The sequence below is a fragment of the Cebus imitator genome, unplaced genomic scaffold (genome assembly GCF_001604975.1).
Source record: "Cebus imitator isolate Cc_AM_T3 unplaced genomic scaffold, Cebus_imitator-1.0 Scaffold310, whole genome shotgun sequence".
NCBI classification, from domain to species: domain Eukaryota; kingdom Metazoa; phylum Chordata; class Mammalia; order Primates; family Cebidae; genus Cebus; species Cebus imitator.
In genome coordinates, this window is record NW_016107625.1 from 2083340 (window position 1) to 2098870 (window position 15531).

The 15531-nt window shown below is 33.9% G+C and overlaps 1 protein-coding gene across 2 annotated transcripts in view; it reads right to left on the minus strand.

Annotated features, from left to right (window-relative positions):
* SHOC1 (shortage in chiasmata 1) overlaps window positions 1-15531 on the minus strand; it is a 91436-nt gene that overhangs the window by 20168 nt on the left and 55737 nt on the right. For both annotated transcript variants that reach the window (XM_017503393.2, XM_017503394.2), the window contains 7 exons: window positions 15074-15193; window positions 13670-13846; window positions 9469-9573; window positions 7853-8031; window positions 6398-6470; window positions 2194-2263; window positions 909-1087 (listed from right to left, as the gene is read on the minus strand). In XM_017503393.2, coding sequence (XP_017358882.1) covers window positions 909-1087; window positions 2194-2263; window positions 6398-6470; window positions 7853-8031; window positions 9469-9573; window positions 13670-13846; window positions 15074-15193 — 903 coding nt within the window. The remainder of the gene's footprint in view (window positions 1-908; window positions 1088-2193; window positions 2264-6397; window positions 6471-7852; window positions 8032-9468; window positions 9574-13669; window positions 13847-15073; window positions 15194-15531) is intronic.

Here is a 15531-nt window from a genome sequence, read left to right on the forward strand (position 1 = left end):
AAAAAAAAAAAAAAAAAAAAAAAAAGAAAAGAAAAAATAGGGTCACTCTCTACCTGAAATGTTGAAACTTGCTTTATTCACTTAAGTATATATTGGACATGTACTATATAAATATACTGATTTACATAAAGATTTTAAATTATGTGCAATAATCCATAGGGAAAGCATTTAACAGATCAATAAGAAAAGAATAAATACCTCAATAGATTAAAATAGTCAAAAGATATAAACAGGTATTTATTATTCCAATTCCAAAGAAATCATTATGGTGACCATATTTTTAGAATTGAGTTGAAATGTCTCAGAATCTATTTAGACTTCCCACTCATATTTGAGGTGAATAGAAAATGATGGCAAGCACTGAGAGAGATGTACTCTCACATTGAGTCCATCTTATACTCAAAATGTATCAGATTTATGGATCTGAGAATTCACAACCTTAGTCATGTGAGGTGTTACTGACAAATACAAAGAAATAAAGAAATATATGAAGTGGTTTAGACTTTTTTCTAAGTATTCGTAGATAACTTGTGTTGCATATTAAAATTTTCTGAATCAGTTAGCATACTATTATGCAATTGTCCCCTAAAAATCAATAAAAAACACTATTGTATATGAGCCATCAGATTAAGATTGGGTATAAATGTAATAAAATTGTGCTATTATAAGTAAAATTTAGAAGTTAGATAAAGGAATGAAAACATATAATTAGTAAAGCTTACTTTACAAATGAGGACTATGAGGTAAAAGACAGTTAAAGGACTGCCACAGATAGTGGTGGGGTCAGAGGTTGAACTCAAGGCCTTTCATGTCACGGCTTATTTTTATCCATAGATCATAAACAGAAAATAGAAAATTTTCATTCTTATAAAGGAAAACAAAAAAAGAATTTTGGTTTATATTCTTACTTTCTAAAACTGTGTCTGGAAGAATCACTTTAAAGGCCGTGTAAGGAATATTCAACTCTTTGCAGTGTTTAGTCCAACAAGAGTCTTCCACATAATTGTATTCTACCACAAATGAGAAATTATTCCAGGGGAAATCTGCTCCAATATCTTGATTATGTACAACTACACAGGAACTTGTACTAAAGACAAAAGAAAGCCAAGAAAATGGCATTATACTTGTGTTATTATTTGCTTGGACTATTAAAAGATGACTGTTTCGGCTGTTCTATCCTTCTCTAATCTATGCCTCATCTTGGAAAGGCACTGGTGCATTTTCTGTTGATTTGCTCTGCAATTGTGTTAATTTCTTTATATTTTTCTTATTGATGATCATATATTTTTATACCCGAATACAAAAACCTGTAGACTATTTCATATCCTCAAATGGGAGACAGCCTGATTTTACTACCTGAGTACTATCAATAGCAGAAATAAGTGAAAAATCAGTCTCATTTTCTTACAAATATAAGGTCTTAATCTTAGATAATCTACATAATAGGTTATTATCTGACAACTTTGAAATGAGATTTGTTTTTCTTAATGGGCTTCATAAATGATTTAACAACAACAAAAAAGATGGACACTTAAATATCATAAATTTAGCTTTCCTATCTCATAAAGTCACATAAATATTTTCAAATCTCATAAAACATACCACCTACTATAATTAAAATTCTCTATTACTGCTTTTTATCTAGGGCAGTCTAGAAGTTAAAAAGTATCTATGTCCAGTTTTTATGAGCTTCTATTTGACTTACATCTTTTTTTATTTGTATCCCAATATTTGAAAAAAGATTTCTATGTAAAATAAGGCAAAATAAAGAGTTTTACACAATTCAACAGTCGATTTATGATTAGCAGGCCCTCACTGAAAGAATTTCTAAAGGACATACTTTAGGAAGAAGGAGAATCCCAAAGAAAGAAGAGGTAAAAAATAATGCCGAGCAAAAAACTGGTAAAACTATACTCTAAATAGGCACTTTTGTACTAACAATAACAGTATTCTTGTTATTATTTGGGGATATTAAAATAAGATTGAATTAAATTTCTGCACACTAATAACATATAATACACAGGACAATGACCAGAACTAAAGAGCCCTATATAAAGCATTTTTCAGTAAGAGGATAGAGGCATTGATTAATTTCAGATTTTGTTAAATTTTTAAAGTCAAATTCTAGAAAGATTTGCTTTTCCTGTGAAACTGGTATGTTTGTTCTTCATAGATAAAGGAATGAATTTTTACCCCTTTAAAACACCTTCAGATTCCAGAAAATCTGTCCTTTCATTTGAATGAAGGATAGTCAGTGTTAAACCTGTTGGAAAAAAAAATAATTTTTTCAGTGTGTTGTTCAGATACATATTTTTGGTATGTCATATATTTTACTACCATAAAAATGAATTAAAAATCTGTGAATAAAGAAACTCCTTAAAATACAATTTGCTAGATTATTTTTCTAAGTTTAGCATATCAGAAAGTTTGAACCATAAGCAGTATTTCTCTTGTGTGTATATGTAGAGGATGGAAATTCTAAATTTATTATATAAAATAAAATAGATTAAAAACTTGTATTTTTAATTTTTTTTTTTTTTGAGATGGAGCTCAATCGGTTGCCTACGCTGGAGTACAGTGGTGCAATCTTGGCTCACGGCAACCTCCGCCTTCTGGGATGAAGGAATTCTCCTGCTTTACTAGGATTACTAAGTAGCTGGGATTACAAGTGCCTGCCACCACATCCATCTAAGTTTTGTATTTTTAGTAGAGACAGGGTTTTAGCACATTGGTTAGGCTGGTCTTGAACTCCTGACCTCAAGTAATACCCCCCGACCTTAGCCTCCCAATGTGCTGCGATTACAGGTGTGAGCCATTGCACCCCACCAAAAACTTAATTTTAAAGTAAGCAAATTAAACACTCACCAATCCTGTGCAGTTAATTTTATTTTGCTAAATATCATGGTAGATTTTCTTTGTTCTCTAGCCAAAAATTTACATACTAAATAAGAGACTGTATTTCAGTGTAATAGGAATGCCTTTATTCTCTTCCTGCTGAGTATTTAGAAGCAGAAGACTTATTGGGAACTGTTTCTTAGATTCATTCTTGCTTCTTATACTTTAAATTTCTTATTTTACTAATGTTTAAACAAAATATAATAAATTTAAAAATATTCTGTACCCATCCACACAATTTATTTTTGGTAGACATAATTGATTTGAGAATAGCTAATTCTAGTTCAAATTATATATTCTATTAGTGTATTTTTTCAACCATAAAACTCACAAAGGTGTGATATAATAATAATGAGAGTAATGGTTAATAATTTCATATAACTTTACTTGACAATAGTTCTGGTAGAGATAAGAAGTGAGTACTATTTATTTTTTATAATTCGTAAGGTGATTCTTCTTTATAAAAGCTAATCTGGCTGGGCACAGTAGCTCATGCCTGGAATCCCAGCACTTTGGGTGGCTGAGGTGGGTGGATCACCTGAGGTCAGTAGTTCGAGACCAGCCTGGCCAACATGGCAAAACCCCATCTCTACTAAAAAAAAATACAAAATTAGCTGGATATGGTGGTGCAGGCCTCTAATCCCAACTACTTGGGAGGCTGAGGCAGGAGAATCACTTGAACCTGGGAGGTGGAGGTTGCCGTGAGCTGAGATTGTGCCACTGCACTCCAGCCTGGGCAACAAGAGTGAAACTCCGTCTCAAAAAACAAAACAAACAAACGAAAACCTAATCTGCTTAAATGATTGTATTAGTTATGATCCCAAAGCAGACTAATTACTTGGTGAGTGCATTACTAGATCTGACAAACATAGAGAAAACAGAACTACATTTTTACTTTCTAATACTAGGCCAAAAGAAAAAGGTTTAGCTTCCAGAAACAGGATAATTGCCATCCTGAAAAAGAGTAAAAACATCTTCCAGTTTATAGATTCAAAATTTTTGTGTCAGTAGACCTTGTTGAAATGAAGATAACGAGATCAGCGATTACATAATCCTGAATGCCGAAAGAGACAGGGGTATTCAGCATGAAACCTAGATAAGCGATCCGTCAACAAGGGTGACTATAGTCAATGATAACTTGATTGTACATTTTAAAATAACTTAAAGAGTGCAACTGAGTTGTTTGTAACTCGAAGGATAAATGCTTGAGAGGATGGATACCCCATTCTCCATAATGTGCTTATTTCACATTGCATGCCTGTATCAAAACATCTCATATAACCCATAAATTTATACACCTACTATGTACCCACAAAATCTAAAAAATAAAAATAAAAAAATCTGTCAATATATCTTCAGTAACATCAAAGGAGAAGGTGTCCCACTAAGTAGGTTTAAATATTCTTATCTGTGGAGCAGACATATTTCCTCAGGTTCTTCACAAAAACACTCCTTTGGTTACCCAAGGCCCTTTCTTTTATAGTGCAAACATTGCTCAGCACTTTCCTGATTTAAAAAAAATGTTTCCAATTACCCTGATAACAGATAACTGTGGTAGTCTCAGCCCCGTAATTGTTAACTATTGCACCAACATTTCAGCACTAGTAAGGATGTTATGAATTTGGTGGATACAAATTCATCTTCCCAGGATTGGAAAACTAAATGAAATAAGATCCAAGTTTACAAATCTGGACTCTGGATATATGATAACTTCATCAAGAAATAGCACCTTGTAAGGCTCTGCTTGAAAGACTTTTCCACCCTCACATTACTATAATTTAAAATTTTAGTTAACTTTACTTCCTGCACCTATGAGCAGATATATGTTGCTATATTTGTATATTTCAGTTCAATCTTTTTCACTAGTTTCAGTATGTACTAGGTATATAGAGGGGTACTCATTGGCACATTCATTTGTTCAATAAATTTTTATCGAGTACCTGCTATGTTGTAGGAATTTTCCTGAGCGCCAGTATGATCTGAATCCCCCAAAAGCAGACATTTTAGTGAGGAAGATAAGAGGATCATTTATAAGGGTGATAACACCCTTATAGCCTGGGGTGGTAAGTGGTGCCTCAGAAGTATGCACATAATGCCCTGAGAGCACAGAGGAAAAGCATTTAAATCAAGACTTCTTGAACAAATGTTCTAATTAATATTTAAAGAACGTGTAGGAATTATCTTCCTAAAGAAGGAGGAAGAGTATTCTCATAGCTGGAACGGGGGTAGGTATAAAGGCATAGAATACAGAATATGAAACAGCATGATAAACAGTTTGGTAAGGTAAGTGTAAAGAACTACTTTAGGAGATGAAGATGGCAAAAGATTCAGCTTATAGAGGGAAAAGAAATGGTAGCCAAAGGATGACATAGGTTGATGGTGGTATTTTATTTTATTTTTAAGACTGAAGGGCTTAAACATTAAGGACAAGAGTCATTAGAGAGAAAGGTTGGGCTAGGAAGTAACTGATGGAGCAAAGTGCTTGAGATTGCAGGAGGAGATGGTATCCAAAGCTGCATTATCACAAGCTCCATGGCATAGCCAAGGAACTGAAGATGAATATAATTTTTGTTGTGGAGGCCAGTGAAACTATAAAGCCAGGGTACGGAATGAATAATTCATGTTAGAAACATTAAAGGTACCTAGAGTAATGACAGGACTAGAAATGTAAAGAATACCATGAGTTAGGAACACAACTGTCCACGGATGATGGGAAACGACCAAGTAGTTAGTAGATGATGAGTGGTAGAGAATAGTATGGCAATATGGCACAGACTTAAAAGGTAGAGGAATAATGCTTTGAAAATGATAATGGAAAGCAAGAAATGGCTTTCTAATCTCTATGAGGTATATATATGTAGAGAAAATGATCAGCTTTTATATGAGAGGAAGCAGTATCATGTGGGGAAAGTTGGGTTTCAGTTAGACAAAGGAGATGAAGAATGAGAAGAGTTTGCGTAACATGCAATGGATTCTACAACACAAAGTGGAAAAGGTTGACAGAAGGAGCAGTAGTGGGTAGAAAAGTGTAGTGAGTGAGGAAAACAGATTAGAGAACTGAAAAATTGGGAGTTGAAGAATGATACTAAAACAAGAGAATCCTAAGTTCAAATACTGATTCCCTAAATACCTGTGAGGTTTGGCATGCTACATGATCTTTAGCATGAACTTTAGTTTCTTTATTTGTAAAACTGAGTTAATAAAACCTATTCATAGACTTACAAGTAGCTAATATTATTTAGCAACCAGTAGGCAATCAGTAAAAGGTTTCCGTTATTAGTTATAACAAATACATGTAAACACATTGTAGTATATATATACTGCAAACTTATAGTTCAGACTGATTTAAAAGCTGGTTAGATCCCAATGAGTTACACACTTTCGAAGGGTGAATTTTATGGTATGTTAATTTTATAATTAATTTTAAAAGCTGGTTAGATCAATACATTTTTATAATTTCAAGCATTTGTTATCAAATGAAGCATAATTTAAAACTGCCTACCTTCTATTTTGTTAAGAATTTTAATGAGTAAATGTTTTTCACCATCTGAGTCCATTCTTATTATAATCAGTACCTAGTCAAAAATAAAAATTTTATATATATGTGAATGATTATTCTTTTTCACAGTTTTGATCAGTGACAAAATAACAAACTTTAATTGGTTCTATGAAACTAATGACAATAAGATTACATAAGTATTTCTGTTGTAAAAGATGTCAGTACTTGAACACGAATATATATATATATTCTGGCAAGAAAAAATATCAGTGAAGAAAATATTTTGGGGTAGGGCATTCTCAGCATTCTTCAAGTATCCCCACATATGTGACTATCAATACATAGGTTGTCTCTGTTGATGTTGAATTCAACCCACACAAGTTTAAATTTGTTGGAGAAAACCAGTGATCTGTTGCTATATTTTACTACTTACCATTACGGTTTTGTGGGGCAGAGATGGGGAGAACAAATCAGTTTCAATTTCAAATTTCCCACTTAGATTAAACTATTTTAATGACTGAAGAAAGTTATTACCCAAGAAACTATAAAATTGAGGTTAAAGATATAGGAGGCACAGAGTGAAAAATGAGAAAAAGGCCACATAAATTTATGTCCAGATTTTCAGTGTAAACCATTTAAAATGCTTTTCTGCTTGATAAGATTTTTAAAAGTATTTTCTGTTAAAACTTCATTAATGCAACCTTGATGTAGGGTGGGCAAATAATTGTGAACGTAATCCAAGGCATAAACTAAATGTTTGCTTTGGTGGAATCATATGAGATTCTGGCTCAGTATTTGAAATAAAATAAAATAAATAAAATAAAAATAAAATCAACAAATCGTTGTAGTTCTATTATATGTTCATGGACTTATGTAAGTATTTAAAATAAATACTGACTCAGTATTTTAAATAAACAAATCATTGTAGTTCTGTTATTATGTATATGTTCATGGACTTATATAAGTACCAGACAATTGGAGAATTGGAGAACTAATCCATAGGAAAACTATGCATAATAAAAGTTAAAGTTTATTTATTTATTTATTTAGAGACAGGGTCTTGCTCTTTTGTCCAGGCTGGAATGCAGTGGAACAATCATGGCTCACTGTAGCTTCAACCTCCTGGGCTCAAGAGATCCTCTCATCTCAGCCTCTCTAGTAGGTGGAACTACAGATGCACACCCATGCCTGGCTAATTAAAAAAATTTTTTTTTTATAGAGACAAGGTCTTACTATGTTGCCCAACTGGTAAAGTATTTTTAAATTTGAGGCATGAATAATGATGCAAATCATCCTTTCTATGGGTCTGATTCTGTTATCTTATTCAAGGACTAAACCATCAAGGGGCTTAGTAGTATAAACCACTTCATTATTTCAAAGTTAAATGCAAAAAATGTATCTTACATCCAATTCTTTACTTTAACTGATTATTTTACCTGCTTTTTTCCAATACTTAACCTTAACTTGCTGTTGACATTGCATCCAATTTAGTATCTGACATTGCAATTCTTGTATCTTGTAGTTGGTTTCAGGCTTTTTCCCCCTAATAAACTGTACAATCTCCAGCTGTCTCCAAATGTCACCCAAATAGGGGCCTAAAATGCTGTTGTAGATATCTTTTGCCTTTGACAAATATCCTATTAAAGCAAAATTAGAAAAAAATTGCCTTTGTTTTTTAAGAAACTCCATGGTAAAAAGACTGAAAGAAAATAAGTCAGAGACACTTAAAATTTCCTTTGTTTTCTGATTTTGATCAAAAATATTGACTAATAAAAATTAATAAAAAACTTTAAAACTGAATGAAGTTTAAAAATATATACCACATTGCTCTTTTTAAGCTGCATATATATACATTAATATATGCTACATACTCGCTGAATATATATTCTATTCTTTCCTGCCTCCTGGCTTGTTGAATGCTATTACACTCTTCCTTAATCCCAGTATCTATATTTACATGCAAGTCTTGTTGAAATGCTACTTAAGTGGAATTTTTTTGGTATTTTATCTATACAACTTTTGTACTTGATATCTGCTTATTTATGTATATCACTTAGTCTATAAGCTCTTTGGGAGTAGAATGTGGTATCTATATTTATACATATTTAATTCATACAGCTGCTAAAACAGCAGTGCGTAATTCACGCTCACTAAGGGCAGTTTTAAATATAGATTCATCTTGAAGGTTCATATTCAGTACATCTAGAGTGTGTCCTAATTATTTCTATGTCTTAAAAGCTATCCATATGATTCTGCTGCACGGAATTTTGTAAATTACTGCACTAGAGGACCTGGCATCGTAACTCATGTAGATCAGGCGTTTAATGAATATTTGAATAACAAATGAAATAATAAATTTTTAAAAATTTAATGTTTATGTTCAAGTTATATATATATGTGCATATTAATTCTATTTTTATATTAAAATTGCTAGACTGATGGGCAACTTAGAGACTGACTTATGTTCTTTATGCCTCCTCATCTTCAGACCTCCCACTGACTCTCTATATTGCCATCAGAATTAACCTTTTGAAAAATAAATGTAATCCAGTAGCATCCCTGAAATTCTTTTGTGTGGCTTAAAGGGTTCTCCGTGAGTTGGCTCTTTCTTGTTTCTCCAGGCTTTAGCTCCTGTTACCTTCTACTTGTCCTCTTCAATCTAGCCGTATGGAACTGTTGGCAACATATCCACTGGTCCATTCCTCCGGGCTCTTAATTCTGCCTAGAATACTCTTTTATACTGTATCTACTTGGCAAACTTTTACTTATTTTTTAAAAAACATATTCATCTTAAGGATAATAGTCTCCATCCTTTGTACCACTACCATATATCTCTGTTGTAATACTTGTCACATTCCATAATAAATACCGAATTTATTTCTGGGTTAAAACCCAGAACAGAAACTCTATTATTTGAACCTCAAACTCACTACCTTGCCAAAATGTATGTAATGCTTAGTATAATAGAAAAGAAGTCTACATAATTTCTTATAAGGTGTATCTTTTTTAGAAAAGTAGGTTATTTCAGATGAAATATTTAATAGAAAGAAAAGGGGAAATAAAATATTCCCAACCCAATGCTGTGTCCAAGCTGCATGTTAAAAGGACATCTCTAATTGTTACCAGAAGATGTAAGAGAGCAGCATGCTTGAATGTCATTTCTCTTTCATCATTTGTACCTAAGTAAGCAAAAACATATTTTAAAACATAGACAATATATTACGGTTTCAGAATATGTATCAGAATCTGCCTACTAATGGGAGCTACCATTTATTATTGAGTGCTTACTATATGCCAGGCTGTATATAAGCTGGCAATTTCATTGAATCCATAACAGTAATCCTATGAGACAAGTTTATTATGATCAAAATTTTATGAATGACGAAATAGTATTAATGAGGTTAAGTAACTGCCCAAGGTCAGTTAGTGAGTAAATGGTAGAGCTGTCATTCAAACTCAGACAGCTAACCTTAGAATTCATGTCCTTGTTGCTTCCAAAGAATATTCACTTATTTCTGCTCCTATTGGGGAAAAGAGTCAATGATTCCCAGTTATGAAACAAGATAAAAATAAATTCATAACTTACCAACTGATTAAAAGTAGAGGATTATAACATGAAGATATACCCTGAAATGGAGGTAGACACCTAGGAATATTCATTCAAAGGTATAACTCAAACAAGGGATAAACTCACAGGGACAGGCTAATTGCCTAACTGTGTTCCATTTAGTTCCAGAGCTCTTTTGGATGATAGGTTGGATTTTTCTGCATATAAAAGTGAGACCAAGAAGATGGTATTCTAGACCCCCTACCCCAATTTAACCAGAGAAACTCTACTTTTTTCTTTTTCATATATTGGGATCTCATGAAATATTTATTTGAACAAAGAATGCTGCTAAAAAGTTTGCAAATTGATGATATCTTCAATGAAGATCAAGGCAAATATGTAGTAGGGAATTAAGAGGCAATAGGAAAGCCAATTATGGGTAATATATTCAGCCCCTAGAAGGACCTATGGGAACAAGTCAATGATGACCTGCAAGAGATGAGAATAGGGCAGAGAAAACATATGTGGGGAACTGGAAATGTAAAAAATGCTTGGAAAATGGAGTACAGACTAGGAATCTGACTTCTTTTAATCTAGGTTTACTTAATCGTTACTCGTAGGCTTAGTTTATCTCAATTCTGGAGCCAAAAAAAGAATATTAACTATAACAACTATGGACTTGCTCGGGATTAACGCAACGTTGTTCCAACTGGATACCCAAAACCATGTCCCTTTTTAATTATCCATTATACTTCATAAATACTTATGCCTGTATATTTTATAATAATCATCATTCTTCTCAATGATGTTCAAAGCCTTAAGAAGCTCAACCCATATTCAACCAATTTAAAACCTGAGAATTACAGGACTGAAACTATATCCAGAAGACGTTAAGTTTTTAGTTTTTGGAAGTCTTGTCTTCTTTCATAATGGCCAGTTTGCTGAGAATTGTTCTTTTCTATCCAGTATAATCATTACCAGAATGCCAGCTCCCCATTGATCTTGATGCTCTTTCTGTGGCTCAGGTATTTCAAGTAGTAAACAATGGATTAACACCTTCCTCTCAGATCAAGTATTCTATCTCAGTAATACTACCGTGACCTCAAGGTTTTGGTGACTAAAATGTTGCTCCCCGCAAAGACTGGACACTCTATTTGGAAGAAGATTAAATTCAACTTTCTTTTCATTTGTAAAAGAGAGTTAACCTTTAAAAAATATATAGGACATCTAAGTTCAATGAATTTAGAAAATAGACTTTAAAAATAAATTAAGTAGGTTCCAGGTAAGATGGAGTAAGCACACTTCGCCCTTTCTCTTCCATTGAATACAACGATAAACACAAAATAGAATACACGGAAACTCTAAAAGGTAAATGGTAGCAAGTAGACTGGAGGAGATCAGATTTCAAAAGGCCACCAAACAAGTGGTGAGTTTCCTTTTTTTTTCACGTCTGATATTTACTAACCTAGACTAAAGCAGACCAAGGCCCAGAAGTACATACCACCATGTGGACAGAAAGAACTCCAAAAGAAGTCCTCATTTTGTCTATTATAGAAAACTAGATTGATGTTTTTTGCTTTCAGAATTTTCAAAAGGTTACTCATTGTCTTTTCATTTGTATTATTTATGTTAAGAAATCTCATGTCACCCCTATCTTTGTTTCCTGTATGTAGCATGTCTTTTTGTTCCTCTGGCACCTCCTACAGTTCTTTTTTATTATTGGTTTTGAGTAATTTGATTATGTGGACCTTGTTTTAGCATTCTTCGTGTCTCTTGTACTTAGTGTTCATTGAGATTTTTTGCATCTGAGGGTTTGTAGTTTTCATTAGTTTAGAAAGATTTCAGTCATTATTTCTTCAAATGGTTTTTTCCATTTACTCTCTTTTCTCCTCTCTTTTGAGAACGCTAATTACCAGAATGTTAGGCTACTTTAAGTTATTCCACAGCCTACTGATGCTCATTTATTTCTTTATTTTTCATTTTTTCATGCTTTACAGTTTTTGTAGAGTAATAGTTTCTATTGCTATGCTTTCAAGTTAACTAATTTTTTTCTTCTGCAATATTTAATCTGCTGTTAACCCCATCCACTATACCTTTCATCTCATGCATTGTAGTTTAGTCTCTAGAAGTTTGATCTAGATCTTTTTAAATGTCTCTAGCTTTTCAAACATACAGAAAACAGTTATAAGAAGTTTCAGTGTCCTTTTCTGGTCATTCTAATGTCTTTGTTGATTCTGGGTTTGTTTTGATTGATTATTCTCATTATGGGTTGTATTTTCCTGCCTCTTTGTATACTTCATGATCTTATTGGATGCCAGACATTGTGACTGTAACCTTGTTGGGCATTCTTGTATTCATATAAATCCTCTTGTGCTTTATGATGGGACGCAGCTATGTTCCTTGGAAATAGTTTGATCCTTGGGGGGTTGCTTTGTGATTTGTTAGGGAGGTTCAGAGCAGCGCTAAGTCTAGGGATAATTATCTCCCACTACTGAGGCAAAATTTTTCTGAGTACTCTGTTTAATCCTATATTAATTATGAGTTGTTCTAGTCTAGCTGGTGGGAACAGCTATTATTCCTGCCCGGTGTGAATGCAGCATACTAGGCCCTCTAGTCCTTTCAGATGGTTTGTTTCTCCAACTCCAAGTAGTTTCCTCACATATATTCTTTGTTTGTTTGTTTTTGAGATGGAGTCTCGCTCTGTCGGCCAGGTTGGCATGCAGTGGCATGATCTCGGCTCACTGCAACCTCTGCCTCCCAGGTTCAAGCAATTCTCCTGCCTCAGGCTCCCAAGTAGCTAGGATTACATGTGCATGCCACCACACCAGGCTAATTATTGTATTTTTAGTACAGATGGGGTTTCACCATGTTGGCCAGGCTGGTCTTGAATTCCTGACCTCGGGTGATCCACCTACATCGGCCTCTCAAAGTGCTAGGATTATAGGCATGAGTCACCACGCCTGGCCACTTCACATATATTCTTTGATCAATCATCTGCTGAATACTCAAGGGACATCCTCTGCACAATTCTATACTTTCTGTGCGAAGCTCTCTGCTCTCTAACATTCTGTTTTGATTATCTGTCTTGGTCTCCCTGGACTCTCACCTGTTTCTTCAACTCAGATTGTCCACCAGGCTCTGCCTCAGGTAACTTTCTCTACACCATGGCCTGACAATTCTTTCAAGGCAGTTAGCTAGGGTAAGAGTAGGGCTCATTTCACTCATTTCCCTTCTCTCAAGAACCACTGTTTTTCATTGCCTGATGTCAGGGTCTTTAAAAACCGGTTTCATGTATTTTGTCTTTGTCTTTTTGTTGTTGTTTTTTGGTAGGAGGGTAAATCTAGTCCCTGTTACTCCATCTTGGCAGAAAGAAAAAGTCTAGGATTGATTTTAATTGATCTAGTTTTTGACCTCCTTTTTTGGGAGGAGACTGAGTGGTTCAGATGCGGACAACAATAAAGTTAATTTTGTTTCTGCAATAGGAATCTGTCAAGTGATACATGTCAATTAGGAGCTTCACTGAGAAGCAATGCCAGGTGATATTTCTTACCTTTTTCTCTACTTAGCTGATCCTTCAGTATTGATTTGGCTGGGTATCATAAGCTGAATTACAGTCATGATATAATCTATGACTAATTTCTGAATCTTCTATATTCAATTTTTACTAATTTGATACAATAATTTCTAAATATATATTTTTAAATAATATGACTTTTATTTGCACTCACCTTGGTAAACAGCATCACTTACTACTTTTTCTTGTTCCTTTAAGAGAAACCTTGTTTGGTCAAAAATAACAGTGGCAAATTTCCAATTAGCAGTAGGGAGAGTACAAAAGGATACAAGGTTTTTTAAGATAGGAGAAGCTGCTGCTTCGAGGAGGCAAAATGCTTGGCACTGGCTATCTGCAAAAATAAAAGCAGTGATGGCAGTGTTTTAATAAAGATGGTATTCTCTTTTTGATAAACCAATTAAATATGTTATTTTGTGGAAATCTGAACTTCTATCTGAATTATTTTCTGAGTTAAAAATCATGAGATTATATAAAAACTTATTTTAAGATATTTATTCTACATAGGCTAATTAAAAAACTCATGGAATTATATAATTTTATGGCTATATTATTTGAGAGGGTTTATTCCATAAATAACTTGACATGGCAAATATAAAGACCCATATAAAGAGAATTGCATTTTTTTATTTGCCATTCTCCATTATTAGCATACAATCTTAAGCCAAACAATGAAAAATTGTTTCTAGTTTTCTCGAGAATAACATTAACAATTTGCATAATCATCTAGAGACCAAAAGAATGAAAAGATGAGAACCTGGGTCATATTTCCTTATTGATTTTAATAATGAACCTGATGTTCTTAAGCAGGCTGTTCTTTAGGAGTTGAAGAATATTATTCTTTTTTTTTTTTTTTTTGAGATAGAGTTTCACTCATGTTACCCAGGCTGGAGTGCAATGGCGCGATCTCGGTTCACCGCAACCTCCGCCTCCTGGGTTCAGGCAATTCTCCTGCCTCAGCCTCCTGAGTAGCTGGGATTACAGGCACGCACCACCATGCCCAGCTAATTTTTTGTATTTTTTTTTTTTAGTAGACACGGGTTTCACCATGTTGACCAGGATGGTCTCGATCTCTTGACCTCGTGATCCACCCGCCTCGGCCTCCCAAAGTGCTGGGATTACAGGCTTGAGCCACCGCGCCCGGCCAGAATATTCTTCTTTACAGCATAACAAAAAAATCAATATAGGAATCAATAGTAACTTATTTACATCCCTCTGATAATGGGTAAGAGAACACAGAGAGCATGATTAGCAGTTCATTTTCCAGACTGGGTGGAAGAGTCCAAGGAGGTACAGTTGTTCACAGATTGATATAGGGAAGCAGCAGTAGTTTAAATTAAAGAAGAAATAACACTGAATGGCTTGGGCAGGGCAATGGGGGAGGCAGGGGCAGTGGACTGGGCATTCCAGGTTGGAATATAACTTGAAAGTAGGAATGGAATGAAGAAATATCTGAAACAAGTGAAGAAAATGACATGGAAAATGCAGTATGTCCTAGCTATCTAGGAAAGGGCTTTCAAACTAAGCAAATATGAATGCATTTTAAAAGCATATACCATACCTGACGCTTGAATTTCAATGACATTATCTGTTCCCCTTTCCTGATTTATTTCCTCTAGGGTTTTATTAATATGAATGATAGGACTTTCTTCTTGAAGAGTCAAAGAACATTCTTCTTTATCTTGAAATTCCAATAAAAAAATAAGTTTGTGTTGTTCAAGAGAAACTTAATGTTGTTTTACGTTAATTTTTTTTCTAAAATATGATCACAGTTGTTAATTTTCTTCATTGAAACACATCAGTATTAAAGTGAACAACTATTCAGATCAATGGACCTAACACTGCTAGGTAGGAAGATGAATGGTAAAAATGGAAAATCCTTTGGTATTAGATCAGTATTTCAAGCTCAGTTCTGACTCAGTTTCCTCATATGTAAAATATGGATACATATATCTGCTTTAAACACCAAGTATAGCTTCTGACACAGAAGGTATGTACCGTTCCCCTTAATTTCTCTGT